At 36.8% G+C, this 15,470-nt stretch overlaps 1 protein-coding gene across 2 annotated transcripts in view; it reads right to left on the bottom strand.

Annotated features, from left to right (window-relative positions):
* Positions 1–15,470, bottom strand: part of atp2a2b (ATPase sarcoplasmic/endoplasmic reticulum Ca2+ transporting 2b) — a 28,238-nt gene that overhangs the window by 7,057 nt on the left and 5,711 nt on the right. For both annotated transcript variants that reach the window (XR_004340101.1, XM_032569379.1), the window contains exons 4-14: positions 14,818–14,922; positions 13,713–13,851; positions 6,485–6,565; positions 5,719–5,804; positions 4,930–5,085; positions 4,663–4,804; positions 2,641–2,807; positions 909–997; positions 702–804; positions 491–622; positions 276–395 (exon numbers count right to left, since the gene is read on the bottom strand). Coding sequence is in view for 1 of the 2 variants with exons in the window: in XM_032569379.1 (XP_032425270.1) it covers positions 276–395; positions 491–622; positions 702–804; positions 909–997; positions 2,641–2,807; positions 4,663–4,804; positions 4,930–5,085; positions 5,719–5,804; positions 6,485–6,565; positions 13,713–13,851; positions 14,818–14,922 (1,320 nt within the window). In the remaining variant the exon portion in view is untranslated. The remainder of the gene's footprint in view (positions 1–275; positions 396–490; positions 623–701; positions 805–908; positions 998–2,640; positions 2,808–4,662; positions 4,805–4,929; positions 5,086–5,718; positions 5,805–6,484; positions 6,566–13,712; positions 13,852–14,817; positions 14,923–15,470) is intronic.

Here is a 15,470-nt window from a genome sequence, read left to right as displayed (position 1 = left end):
CTGGACAAATGGATGGATGAAGTGATCCATGAACAGACGAATAGACAACAAAATGGGCAAACAAATGAATGGATGGACTGATGAATGGACAGACGCTTGAAATGATGCATTAAGACTATAAGCAAGGGAATGCATTTTGAAAATAAAATTTTTTTTCTATACTGCATTTAATTTTCTCACACAAATTCAGCCTTTGAAAATACTCATCACCACCTTTGCTTATACTTTGTTCCAGGAAACATAGGAATTACAGCTTCAGTAGGAGAAGTTTTTACCTTTACAAACATCTTGCCAACAGAGGACCGTGCTTTATTTGGAGTGCAGTATACGGACATAGACTTCCTGTCTCTGGAAAATTCCAAAGTGAATTCCTTCTTCATGAGCTGCTTGATGACCTGTGATAAAACAAAAGACAAATATGAGAATTTTGGGGGGTAATTTTAAACCAATACAAAAGAAAACAATAGATATAGAGTTAAAGATTACGTACAGAGTTGCAGGCATTGGCTCGCTCAACCGTGGACAGGTTTTTAATGTCTGTATCAAACACATTCATTTTCTCCACCAGACACGTCAGCGCTGTTTCTGTGGCTTCTCCTACCTTCTCATAGACACCTTTGGTCTGGACAGAACAAACATTGATGAGTAATAAACCATTTAATAAAAAAATAACCAAAAAAACATCCAAAACAGTCACCAACCTCATTATAATCCAGTGATGAGTCATTACAGAGAGCACAGATAGTGGCCAGCTCAACCAAGGCATCATAGTGGGAGCATTTTACTGGTTTGCCATTATGAAAGCTAAAGAAATTAGACAAGCACAAAAAGTAAGGCAAAGTACTAGACATGCTAGCTGAAGATACACCTATTTGAGCTCAGACATTTAAAAGGCACTGAATACTCACACTTCTCCGTCTGGAGCGTATGTGGAGCCCGTAACAGTGAATTCCTTTAACGGACAGTGATCCCCCTCGGTTTTATCAATAATAAACATCTAGAACACAAGAAACAAACCATTTTTTGTTAAAAACTGCTTTAAAAATTAGGTCAACACAAAAATGCTTAATAATTTACTTATTCCACCATCCAACTTCTAGGCGGATGTCAAAACTGTTTAAAAAAACAATTCTAATCTTAGTCCAGCAGGTGGCAGCCTGTTACAACACTGAACAGTGTTAAAAAAAAAAAAACACAGTAAAATCCTGATCCAAAGCAAATAAAGAACAATGTGGTGGGTCAAGTCTATAAATGTCATCTTACAGGAACCTGGGTACAATCTTCTTAGTGGCATTCAGGTCCAAGAATAAACAGTAGAAAACTATAATCCCCTTAGGGGGAAACAATTAAATAGAACCGTTATAAAGATCTTTTTAAATCCACAAACTGACCATGCTAGGTCTTTTTGCAGAACATTAATATTACTCTTCATTCCTTATATATATCACCATTATTTTACTATTTTAGGGGATTCTGCAACTGTTTGAGCCTGAAGTACTTCAAGCTACAGCATCTTATCCAGCAGTCAAATTAGTGGTTCTAATAACTACAGTTGAAAGAGAATAGAGATGAAAACCAAAATATTTATTTAAAATTATGTGAAGGCTTTATGTGAGCACTATTGACTTGAGAGAGATGCAAATATCGAGGCAAGGCAGAAAGAGACACAAGGTCAGTTATGCAACTCAACTGGTTTATGCTGCTGACTAACTACTGCATGCTGATCAGGATTCTGCTGGAGCGGAGGGGCGGCGGCAGAAAAACGCATCCAGAAATATAGAAGGATTGAAATGAACTGTGCACTTAGCTAAGCAACAACCAACAAGATGAAACAAACAGATATGATATGAAGATATTTATGCTAATTACACAGGAAAGGAAAACATCTCGTTCTGTTTTCACTCAAATACTTTAATGTGTAATGGGCCTTTCAGCCTGACCGACAGGCACACTGTGCTGCTAATTCCAGGAGGATGCTTAAAGACAAACATTGCCTGCAACACATCACCACATGTACAAAAGGGTGTTCATTTGTGGCATTTTGGTTTTTTACAAACGTTGCAATGCTATACTTTCACATGACCAACTTGAACTGGGTGAAATTAAATTGTGCTCTTTTTAGGCTCAAACAAATAAACTGATTATTTTTTGACTAAGTTTAGCTACTCTGTAGAGAAAAGGCTGCACAATTTCTTCACAAACATAAGAACATTGCTGCTTGGTATGTTGGTGTGCTTATGGTCCAGGGTGCTACACACATCTGTTTTTGTACGGACAGGTTATAAATTTATCCTACTCTCCCCCTTTTTAACGTCACTATAACATCTTACTTTTTATCTTCATCTTAAAAGTTTTTAAACATTTCATTGATCAAACGTAAGTTCTGTATGGTGGGCCACCATCTGTATGGTGGGCCGAATATTTAAAATAAAGGTTAAATATTAATTCTCATGTGCTAAATTTTGCCTGCCAATGTGCTGAAATGTAATAAAAATTTTAGAACTAACTAACCGACAGTTCAGCATTTGTCCAATTTCTTGTTTGCTGGTGCCTGTCAAGCAGACTCCTGACTGTGGTGAGCAGTAAAACTGTAAAACCCACCAAGGACTTTCCTCTCTTCTGAAAAACTAGAGCTCTTACCCGGCAGACAGACATCTGATTGGTGGTCAGCGTCCCAGTTTTGTCAGAGCAGATGACAGATGTACAGCCGAGGGTCTCCACGGAGGGCAAACTGCGGACAATTGCGTTTTTCTTGGCCATGCGGCGCGTTCCCAAAGCCAGACAGGTAGTGATAACAGCAGGCAGACCTAAAGAGGTTACAGCAGGTCCGTTCAGGGGAAGAGTGTTATTTAGCTTTAAGTGAGAAAAATCTCTCACTCTAGAAAAGAGTGAGATATTCCTTGCTTTATATGTTAACCTATTACATATACAGTTGTGTTCGAAATAATAGCAGTGCCTTTAGAAAAATGAGTAAATGTCAAAATTCTTCAAAGAAATTGTACTTTAATGAACACAGATACATTGGGGACACAGTACATTCTATTCCAAAGCAAAACAATTGCGCAAAGTCATCAAAACTTAAATGATAATAATAATATTTCAAATAAAGTAAGAAATGGCATGTTCAAAAGAATAGCAGTGTTGCCATCTTTCCTTGGAAACTCAAAAATGTACTGTACAAACAAAGAAATTCTTGATAAGTGAACCTAGCTGAGTATCCTAAACTAATATTTTGTTGCAAAACCACGGTTTCCGATGACTGCTACACATCTGTGGTGCATGGAGTCAACCAACTTCTGGCATCGTTCCACAGGTATTGCAGCCCAGGATAATTGCACTGTATTCCACAATTCCTCAGCGTTTCTTGGTTTTGCCTCATGCACTGCACTTTTTATGTCAGCCCACAAGTTTTCGATGGGATTAAGGTCCGGGGATTGTGCTGGCCACTCCATCAGTTGAATCTTGTTCATCTGGAACCATGCTTTTGCTCGCTTGCTGGTGTGTTTGGGGTCATTATCCTGTTGAAAGGTCCACCTCAAAGGCATTTCCTCCTCAGCATATGGCAGCATGACCTCTTCCAGGATCCTGATGTACTGGAACTGATCCATGATCCCTTGTATGCGGTGAATCGGACCAACACCATAGTATGAAAAACATCCCCATATCATGATGCTTGCACCACCATGCTTAATGGTCTTCAGTGAGTACTGTGGCTTGAATTCTGTGTTTGCAGGGCGTCTGACATACTGCCTGTGACCCTTAGACCCAAAAAGAACAATCTTGCTTTCATCTGTCCACAAGATATTATGCCATTTCTTTTCAGGCCAGTCAATGTGCTCTTTGGCAAATTGTAAACGCTTCTGCACATGTCTTTTTCTCAGCAGTGGGACTTTGCGGGGGCTTCTTGCTGGAAGGTTAACCTCAGTAAGACGTCTTCTGATTGTCACAGTACTCACTGTCAACTGAAGGTCTTGCTTGATCCTCTTGGATCCCATCATTGGCTGAGTCTTCGCCAGTTTGGCTATTCTTCTGTCCATTCGAGGGGTTGTCTTTCTTTTTCTTCCTCGTTTTTCAGTTTTATGCTCCCATTTCAGGGCATTTGAGATCATTTTAGCTGAACAGCCAATGATTTTCTGCACCTCTTTGTATGTTTTCCCTTCTTTAATCAATTTTTTTATTAGGAAACGCTCATCTTCAGAACAGTGTCTGGAACGACCCATTTTCATTGTTTTTTCAGGAGAAATGCACAGCCAGCATGCCAGTTGTCTTGATCCTTAAATACGGATCACCTGTTAACACCCTTTTTTCCCAGAATACCCTCCCTAATTGATGCCCTCTCTAATTGGACTCACCACTGCTATTTTTTTGAACACACCCTTTTCAGTTAATCATTCAATTTCACAGAATCCACAGTATGCATGGCTGTCCTGTTGGGTTTGTTGGTTTTCTATACCTTTATTTTACCCCCCAGAAACTTATCTGGGGTATAGAGTTTGAAATGTTAATAAAACCAGTGATTTTCTTGCTGCTGTTGAGGCACTGCTATTATTTCGAACACAACTGTAAGTTGTATAAAAAAACAAAAATTTTAGCAGTATTTTGTATGTCTAAAGAACAAAAAGAATCCCAGATATGCTGCATTATCTGTGTGACTCGGCTTACCCTCAGGAATAGCAGCGACTGCCAGAGCCACCGCGATCTTGAAATAATAGACTGCACCTCGGATCCAAGAGCCTCCATGGACCGGGTCGTTAAAATGTCCGATATTGATGATCCAAACAGCAATGCAGATCAATGAGATGACCTGTGATAAAATAGTAGTTCAGCTTCAAAGATTATTATGAGCAAACAGAATGAATATAGTGCATTTTGCACAAATTTAAATGATCCAGACTAGAAGTTCTGACTAGAAAAAGGATATTTGTTAACCTTTGATAGTTGCTGCCCAAACTCATCCAGTTTCTGCTGCAGGGGCGTGCGCTCCTGCTCTGTGGACGCCATCTCATCTCGGATTTTGCCAATCTCTGTGTTGCCGGCTGTGGCCACCACCACGCCTACAGCTTTACCTGCTGCGATGTTGGTGCCCTGTTGAGGTTGAGCGGTGAACACACGGATTAGTAGACCAAGACATTTAAAGAACTACAAAATGGGTAAAATGTTTACTAGAAATAGCTAACATGTCAAAACGTCCAAAATCTGAGCTTAAAAAGAAAAAAAAAAAGTCTTCATATACAATGAATTGCACTTTTTTGTCAAGTTAAAGCGGTTAAGACATGAGGCTGTAAATGATGACTTTGTTAAACACATAACTTGGCTTAAGTTTCTTAACTTGGCCTAGTCAAAGTTTATGCCTCTAATCAAGAATCTAACAAGCACATCCGATGTGGCAATAATTGTAATTAAAGGTGGTTCTACAAGATGGGTTGTATACAAATGCACACCACACTTTTCAGATAATTATTTGTTTAATCTTGTATGAAGATCCTTTCACATAAAATCCCAATAAAATATGTAGAAGTTTGTGGTTAAGTGACAAATTTAGGAAAAGATAAATCCCTGTGAATTGTGTTGTAAATCACTGTGTCTCTTCAGAAAACAATTGATGTGAATAAGGCTCAACAGGACAAAAAAAAGATTAAAAGACATCAAAGAGTATGGCACCTAAATGTAGTCGAAATATGTGAAATAGAACACAAGAAAATCTTCTGAGTCACTCACAGAAAAGAGCATGTTTTTTTTGTCCTGGTTGACGGCTCGTGGATCTGGAACTGGATCTGTGTGCTTGATCACCGATACAGACTCTCCTGCAAGATGGCAAAACGAGAGTTATGAGAACAGGAAACGGAGTGAGTTCCTACATAGCATAGAGTGAAAAGGTAAAAGTGGTGCCTGGCTGACATTTTAAACAGAAGTGTGGAAAAGGCTTAGCAGCTGACTGAGCGAACCTGACAAGTATCAGATATTGCCCTGGTGCTGCCTTTCAAAGGCCTTAACTAATGTGTGCTTACACACTGTTTGCGTGCGCTTTTGGGAATAATCAACTGTGCGTGAATTGTAAAGCTCAAACAGAACGAGACGGAGAGCGTCTGAAAGGCGGCATGGCCATGAATGGGGAAGGAAAGAGAGGAGGAAAATAGCTCAAACACTAAAATATCCCATGGAATTTGCTACCAATTAAGGCAGCAGAGCAAGACGAGAGATTTAAAGAGTTGATTCACTACTTCTCCTGAACATCAGCCATCCTTCACTATCCTCTCCTAACCCTCTTCACCAACTTCACAGGAAAATGATGCACCCACAAATTCAGGACGATTTTTAAAATACATTCTAATTCCTGTTCTATAGTCTCATTGATTATCATGTGTAACTAATTCAAAATAAACACACTGGACAGATACATTTTATATAGTTACATTTTAACAAAGAGATTGGCAAATCACAACGCACCAAAAGGAAATTGAAAAGGTGAGGATAGAGACTTTACCTGTAAGAATCGACTGATCTACCCTCAGGGTGGTCGACTTTATAGAAGTCAGCCTGATGTCTGCAGGCACTTTATCACCAACTGTGGACAGAAATGACACTTTTGGTACCTTGAAATTTGAGTTGCATTCATTAAGTACATAAAAAGAGAGAAATCTGAATTATAAACAGTATTTTATAACCCTTTCCAGACATTTCAATGACAAAATTTTATATTTCAATACTGTGGCAGAACCTCGTTTAAATCAAATAAAATGTGATTTACTGTAATACCCTAAATTTGAATCTAACCCCTAACAAGTTATAACTGTAAATCTAAACAAGAACCAGGGGGAAAATTAAGCAGCTACTACTAATACAGGTGTTTTAGAGCAACAATGAAAAGTTATTGTTGCTCAGATCAGGAAAAGGTTATGCTTTCAGCATTATTAATGACTAGCTCATCCCCTGCAAGAGGCTATGATACACTTCATGATATTCTATTTCCCTCACAAAAGGCTCCAGCAAGTCCCAATAAAATAAACGGAAGATGTAAACAACATATTTCAAGCTCTGCTTAAATCTAATAAGCACCAATAAAGCTGCAGACTTTTATTAGACTTGAAAGATTAAACTGTTCTCAAACTTCCCTTGGCTTCACTTCTAGCTTAGTTACAAACAGATAAATGCTGATATGCAGTGGTCAGAATTAATCGAGCATCTTTTTTCTTTCTTTAAAAAAATGTTTTCCTTAACAAAAACATAAAAACTTTTAAAAAAGATCAAATCCATAAGAGACACATGAATGATATACAGCTGAGGCCACCATTTTGATTATTGATGGCTTATATTTATAGAAGATTTCACAGAAACCAAGAACGGAAACCACCACTCTTCCACCAGAGATATTTTCCATTCAGTTAGTCATCACACAGCTTGAAAGGGTGAAGATAAAAGCAATGACTCAGAGGCTCTTTAGAGTGTGCTCTGTGGACAGTAGAGTGGTGACAGACATGTAAACCTCTGCTGTGCCCATCTGAGAGGAGAGCAAGAGAGAATGGGCTGCAGGGAAAGAAAAAAGGGGTTTAGATGAGTTTCTTAAACAGTACGCCCAAAAATGGGAAAACTATTTTTGAACATTTGAAGACATCCAGCTGGAACTAGGGAAAGGGGGAGGCTAAGAACATCTGTTTCAAGCAAGGATATCCCACTCCATCAGATGAGCTGAAATAGAAACTGTGACGTGTGATTGTGTTCAGTCAGAAGATTGTTAGAGCACGTTTTCCCCAAGCAGACATAGATTTAAGTAATAAAAACATACTTAATAACAAACCAGCGTAAGTAAACAAATGAGATCTTGATTACACAACTATTTATTTCAAAATGGTATTACTGTAATATGTGTTGCCTCCCCAATGATGTTCATGGATGGTAGGCTGTGCTGCCTTATTTGGTATCGATGGTTTACTACGCATTGTTAAACTCTCTCCATCACTGATAAATCCCGTAAAAAAACCCCCCAAAAAAACAGGACAGTGAGGGAGATGATACAAAGGCACTGCGGCGATTGGAAAAATTAAACAAAGCCTGTGGGAAGCTTCGCACTAAAAAGTGGCTAATTAGAAATCCTCTTACCAGTAGAGAAAAAAAGAACACCCTGCTAATTTTCCATCCACTGGGGTATACTGGGAATAGGGTCACAGTAAGTGGAGTAACCCACTTACACCAGCAATCAGGATGGTTCAGAAGTCAGACAAGATAGTAAGGGCAAATTAATCTAGCTTATATAATCCATAAATTAAGATATAGCAACATATTTAGCTTTGCAAATAAAAAGCTCAAAATTAAAAATATGCCTCTAAAAAATATGCTTTTTCAAAAACTTAGTTTTTGAAAAAGCAAAATATCAAAAATGGCTAATTTTCCACAACGTTAATGAAATTATTTTTGCAATCTTGCACAGAAATGTTCTGCACTGACCTAATTTTCAACTCCACAAGGGAGATGTTTTGCCTTTGGTCTTAAAGAGCACGCTCTTTTTAGCTCTTGTTTTTTTTTTTTTTTTTTTTTTTTTTCCAAATATGGGAGTGTGAATGACCTCTGGAACATGGACCTTTCCTTCTCCCTTGTGAACAAAGGATTTTATCTGCATTATCCGCTCCCCTGAGTAAGGGACAAATGTCAGGCTACTTGCACTTAAAGAGAAACCTTCCACCGGCTTGTAAACACTGGAACTGTCCTCGTTGTACCACTCAGGGTAGTCAAAGATAAAGTGGCGCACAAATGGTTGACATGACTTCCAGGCCTGATGCAGAGTTCTTCACGTTATTTAAGCCACAAAAATGTTCTATGAAACTCTGATTTGGGAGTTATCTGTCCTTTAAAGCCATTTTTTTTTAAATGGCAAAATAGATGGAATCCGAAAGGGATAGATGGACGGACATAGGGATGATGGATAAAAGCAGAAAGGGATTGATGGCTAGACAAATGTAGGAAAGGATGGTTGAGTATATGCAAAAATAGTTGAAGGAATAGGTAGACGGATATTAGAATAGGGACGGATGGAGAAGTGGGTGAACAAACAGACAGACCAAGGTATGGGTGGATAAACTGACGGAGGTAATTTTTAGAAAACAGAACGCCTGGAAATCCCATTAATTAAAAAAACAAACATTTTTTTCTTTCTATATACTTATATACATTTGGAAAATTCCAAAATGTGCATAATTTTACAACCCTTACAGAAAATTTTAACTTTAGCTCAAAATAAAATTGATTTTTATATTTTGGTTTCAATACAGTTGAGAAGTGAAAATCAGACAACTTAAGGAGGTGCATACATTACCTAGACTAAAACCTATCCTGCTACCTCAGCCTTTCATGATGTAGTTTGCAAACACCTTGTGAAAATGTATATTGTTATCATTTCTTCTTATAATGAAGGGCTTGAATGTAATGGCAAACAGGCAGCAAAAAACCCTTGATGACCTTTTCAAACTCAGATAAGAGCAACTAAATGGAGCCCAACCTAGTAAAAACAACAAATTTTCTCCACATTGCATCCTGTCTGGCACACAAATATGTGGTTAGGGCTATAATAAGATAGAAAATGAACTGAAACAAATTGGATGCCGTTAGCAAAGTCAGTTTTTCCCTGCAGAAAAAAGTTTTCTTTAGAAATAAAGTATAAAGTTATTTCTGTCAACAAATAATACCAATCCAGAGATTTAATATTGTATTTCTGCTGCAATAAAATATTAGGCAGAGAGCAGCAACAGTGATTCTATTTAGATCAAAAAAGTGAGAAACCATTTGAGGTGCCTCCAGAGAGAGATCTCATATCAGATAAAAACAAATGAGAATCATCATTGAAATTGTGAATTTAAAGTATTAGAAAATTAAGTTAGACAGAGATTATGTCATAAAAAGGCCGTAAAGTTTGGTCTTGCTAATCTGGTTAAATCAATTTTAATCCAGGTCCTCTTCTCTCTGTTGTTTGGATTCAGGCTGTGCAAACAACTATTTCCTCAAGGATACAAAGTAAACAACCACTGGTGGGAAAGAAATAAGCTAGGAGGCATCTGGGGACATGCTCTTTACAGAAAGTCTCTGGCTGTAAAACCTCAACATTGGTGGCCTCCGATGATTTGTTACACCACTGACACATCCACACACTCCTGGAACTGTAAACTAGAAAATTAAAATGCATAGTATGATTATACTGATTGTATACAATATAAATAAATCTTCCTGCTTACTACCACACTTTGCAGTTTGTCAATGCACAAAATAAAAGGGCAATAATGACCTTTTTAACAAATTACAATTACAGCATTGCAATTTGAGTTCTGGGTAGAACATATTTATAACAAAGAAGGTTTATATATACAGTACAGACCAAAAGTTTGGACACACCTTTCTAATTCAATGGGTTTTCTTTATTTTCATGACTATTTATAAGGCAAGAAATCCCACTTATTAACCTGACAGGGCACACCTATGAAGTAAAAACCATTTCAGGTGACTACCTCTTGAAGCTCATCAAGAAAATGTAGAGTGTGTGCAAAGAAGTAATCACAGCAAAAGATTGCTACTTTGAAGAAACTAGAATATAAGGGGTATTTTCAGTTGTTTTACACTTTTTTGTTTAGTGCATATTTCCACATGTGTTATTCATAGTTTTGATGCCTTCAGTGTGAATCTACAATGTCAATAGTCATGAAAATAAAGGAAAATCATTGAATTAAAAGGTGTGTCCAAACTTTTGGTCTGTACTGTGTATATATATATATATATATATATATATATATATATATATATATATATATCTTGAAAATTGCACATCATGCAATAAAACTTAGCAGTTTATCTTTAGTTCATAATTTTTCTGTTCTTAATGAGGCAATATTGAAAAAAAAAATCAAAATGTTCTAGGTCAGCAACTTTGTGCTACATTTATAACCACATACCACAGATAGATTCATAAATGTCAACTATCATCATTTCTAAACATACGGTGCATTCATTAAACATCCTCCACACACAGCAACACATTAACATTTTTTTCCCACAAATATTTAAAAACAACACTAAAAATAAAGAAATAATATGGATTTAAGTATTTACAGTGTTTTCTTATGAAGCTCACGGTTGAGCTCAGGCACATCCTGCTTCTATTAATCATTTTTGAGATGTTTTAACAGCATAATTCAGTCCACCTTTGGTAAATTGACTTGACCAAATAGGAAAGCACATTTCTGGATCTAGGTAAAATAGAGGGAAAAATGAATGAAGCAATGTGCTGAGACCTCCTGGATGAAAACCTACTCCAAAGCAATATTGACTTCAGACTGGAGAGACGATTCATCTTTCAGAAGGACAAAGGAGTGGCTTCAGGACAACTCTGGGAATGTCCAAGAGTGGCCTAGCCAAAGCCCAGACTTGAAACTCCTTGTCTGGAAAGAGCTGAAAATGACTATCAAACCAATATTTCCCCATCCAACCTGATGAAACTTGAGAGATTCTACTAAGTGATATGGGGTAGCTTTCCGAAGACAGGTGTACTGGGCTTGTAGCATCATAATCAGACGACTCGAGGCTGTAATTGCTACCAGCAGGACATTAACAAAGCCTTGAGCAAAAGCTCAAGACATGGGATGCCTTAGTTTTGTATTTTTTTAATATGTTTGCTAAAATAAAAGAAAGCATTTTTCTCATTAGGGGGTGCTGTGTGTAGAGTTTTGATGGAAAAAAATACACTTGATCCATTCTGGAAAAGTGTTGATACACAAAACGTTGAAAAAAGTGAAGGCACAAAATCTGACAACATTAAAAAATGTCTAGGCAAAAAAGGACAAATAGCACTTTAATATTTCTTGTCTTTCTGAAACATTTTCTGGATTTGTTCTTGGAATTAGGCACTGCCGATACTATAGTCCTGATTTTTTTAAGTGGCAAAAAACCCATTGCACAAATAAAGTGGGGGAAAAAGCCAATACACATACCTGTGGAAAATAACTCACATGGTCTCTACAGTAGAGTTACCTGAATTTGTGGAAACACTGAGCTTTGATTCATTTCTGGCTCGAGTACAAATTGAAAATTAATTCCCAAAAGACTGAATCAAAGTGAATCTAAACCCTCCGTCGATCACCTTAGCTGAAGCTAGATACCAGCAGAATTTCAATCAGCTATTTACCCATGTAATGTTGACATACTCCATTTGTGTGAATTTCATCAATTACTGTAGAAGAATTTGACAAACACTGCAGGCAGCTCTCTGCTCCACTTAGCAGGACAGGTTTACATCAGGACCCAAGCAAGCATTCAATAATGTTTACATATAATCAGATTAGATGTCCGTCTTTACATGATTGAGAAATAGTAGCACCATAATGCAAAAATATTTTATTAGGCTTCAAAAGGCTGAGCAGAAGAGGCTTGTTTACTGATTCAGAAAAGAAAATATGCATCTATTAGTTGCTGAAGGGTTACATAATAGTGCAGAGAAATTGTTATTACAGTTACTGTTTATTGAAGAGCAGACTGATGTGCCTACAGGCAATGGTGCACTTACAACCTGTTAAACCTAAAAACAACAGGACCAACCACTAAGAGTAATCAGCTTTACGAAACTGGAAAGAGCCCAAACAGTTCAGTTAGTAAGACAGTAATGAAAATTTTTTTTTAAGCACAGCAAATTAAGCATTAAAGTAAGGAAATATTTATTTTCACGGAAAGAAAAACAATTAAAGGGAGTTTGATATAAAAAACTATGATACACTTCACTTAAAAGCTTGTTGGTTAAAGGAGACCTAAACAACCAAACAAAAAAATGAGAAAATCAGAGGAAAGGGAGTAGTGACGCAAAAGCCATAAACATTTGCGGCCCAGTTCGAGCTGAGGTTAGCCAAGAAATGGTCAGGAACAGAGTGAGCCTTTGCTCTTGTAGTTCTTTACATGTACTGAACAATTGTTATCCTAAAAAACAACATGGGCAATGAGTAAGATGAGTCCACAGCTCACTCACTATGTGTATAAGCTAAAAACTTTGGAAGGAATTTGGAACACTGTAAGGTCACCAACAGCTGTGCCAAATTACAGCAATTTACATGTTCTTGGCATTGGCCAGAATAAGATACTAATTATATGATAAACTGAGAACAAAAGCCACAGTTTACTATTAATATTTAGCTTTTGACACATAGACCTAAATTTAGAATAAAAACATGCTAAATTTGGTAGCAGATTAAGTGGATATTGTGCAGTGGTAACATTTTTTGCTCTTCAGCTCTTCTCAGATTAAGTTTAACAATCTGATATTATTTGGATAATTACTCAGGCTATCTGCTAGGACAACTTGCCTACAGTCAGTTGTATAATCGAGAAACTACATAGCTTGACAACTGTGGTTTTTAAACAGCATTACCTTAATAAGAGTGGTGGGAGGCACTCCATTAGTTTCCACACTACGACTAATTATTCTGGAAATACTTCCACACCACCAAAATAAACTACAGAGCAGTTTAGGACCTTCATTTCATCCAACTGACCAGCAGTGCATAGCAACAGATGGGGGAGGGGCAACATTGTGTTACTTTATGCTTCATTAAGCTGAAAAAAAATAATAACTACTCCATTGCTTAGAAAGACCTAAAACCATAAAAACAAAAATTTTGACACTTTTGAAACTGCAACTGTTTCAAACTTTGAAAAACCTCAACACTAAAAACTTGTTAATTTAATCTTACCAGCAACTTCCACGATGTCGCCAGGGACAATGTCCCTGGCTTTGATTCTCTGAACGCTTTTCCTGTCCTGGCGATACACCTTCCCCATCTCTGGCTCATATTCCTTCAAAGCTTCAATGGCATTTTCTGCATTTCGCTCCTTAAGGGTAAAAATTATTTATATTAAAAAAAGGTGAAAAGATGTCACACAAGACTAAAGCTAAGTACAAGGTCAGACAGAAATGACTCTTCTTTGCTAATTTCTAGAATTATTCAGAACAGCACTTTTCAAACATTCAAAACAAAGTCTGCAAACAAGGAAGGAACATCGAAACAATAATTTTTGATAAAACAGTTCAAGTGGTGACAAGGTGATATTATAATGGCAAAACATTATTGTTTTGGTTAATCACACATTTACATCAAAGTGCTATTTGTTTAACCTTTCTAGTATAAATATCCAAATCTTTTTTGCCTGCCTCTTTCCAGTATTCATGTCAGTCAAGGTCCCAGGTTGCATAATGGACAGGAAGTTCGTTGGTAAATACTACAAACCTACATAATGATATTTTAAATGGGTAAATTACAGCTTACCATTTAAACATAAATTTTGTAGGTTCTTAACATACATAAAGTGCTCTTCGTTAATAAGCGAAGACTAAAATTAACTTCACAAGGCAATGCTGGAGAAATAAACTGGCACACCAGGCCTCCTCTTTGATCTAGAGCACTATTTTACTTGAACTATTTGGATTATTCTGCTGGCTCTTTGAGTTTTTCCACAGGGATCTTTACTAATGCAGCAGTTTCACAATGGCTAATCTTTAAATAGCTTGTTAGATAAAAAAAAAAAAAATATGCATGTACTTAATAAAATATTTGGCTTTTTATAATAAATATTCAATCTTCATATACACATAAAAAAAACATTACTAATATTCAAATCTGTATCAAAATGTTTTGGTGAATTTTTACAGCTAAGCTTACTTCAGCTTCCCATTTTTAGATGACCAAAAACCCAACTAAGTCAATTTGTAACAGTATAAGTATTCATATACAATTGTAATAAATATGAAACAAAACTTGGACTCTGGGCATCAGAAATAAGAATGTAATGTGTGTTTACCTGCCAGACTCCTACGATGGCGTTTGCTATGAGAATAAGCAAGATAACAAAAGGCTCCACAAAGGCTGTGACGGTTTCTTCTCCCTCTTCAAACCAGGCCAGAACCTGCATGTGAAAAGGAAAGAATGAATCAGAAATGAAATGCAGAGTAAAAGAGTTTAAACGAGAGACCATGTGAGCCCTGAACATTGTGGCCTGAGACATTAGCATAATCTGTACCATTACAGCCTTCAGGATGGCAACAACAAATATGTGCTTTACATTAAAATGCAGCACTAAGGAATAAATTGAGGTTATACGGCGACATGCAAATAGGAAGAAATTTCAATTATATTGACAATATAACAATTTCTTTCTTCAGGGCCCCATCTTTTATCATCTAGTCACAAATATATTGCTTTATGTTCTAAAGCAATATATTTGTGACTAAGAAAAATTAAATTTTTTTATTTCACCCTACAATAAATTAATCCAACCAATTTTGAGGTTACTGTACAATCAGATGTGGTCTAAGTTGGGATATGTTTTTCTAAACACATCTGGTGGGAAAACAAAATACCACTGATTTCAAAATTGACTATATAACAAATTAACAAGGCTTCTGGGAATATGGATTTGTTTATAACTTGACATCACTGAAAATTTTATAGATT

The sequence above is a fragment of the Xiphophorus hellerii genome, chromosome 8, assembly GCF_003331165.1.
Source record: "Xiphophorus hellerii strain 12219 chromosome 8, Xiphophorus_hellerii-4.1, whole genome shotgun sequence".
Lineage (NCBI taxonomy): Eukaryota > Metazoa > Chordata > Actinopteri > Cyprinodontiformes > Poeciliidae > Xiphophorus > Xiphophorus hellerii.
Note: the sequence above shows the minus strand (reverse complement) of the source record. Positions and strands in the feature narration are given on the sequence as shown.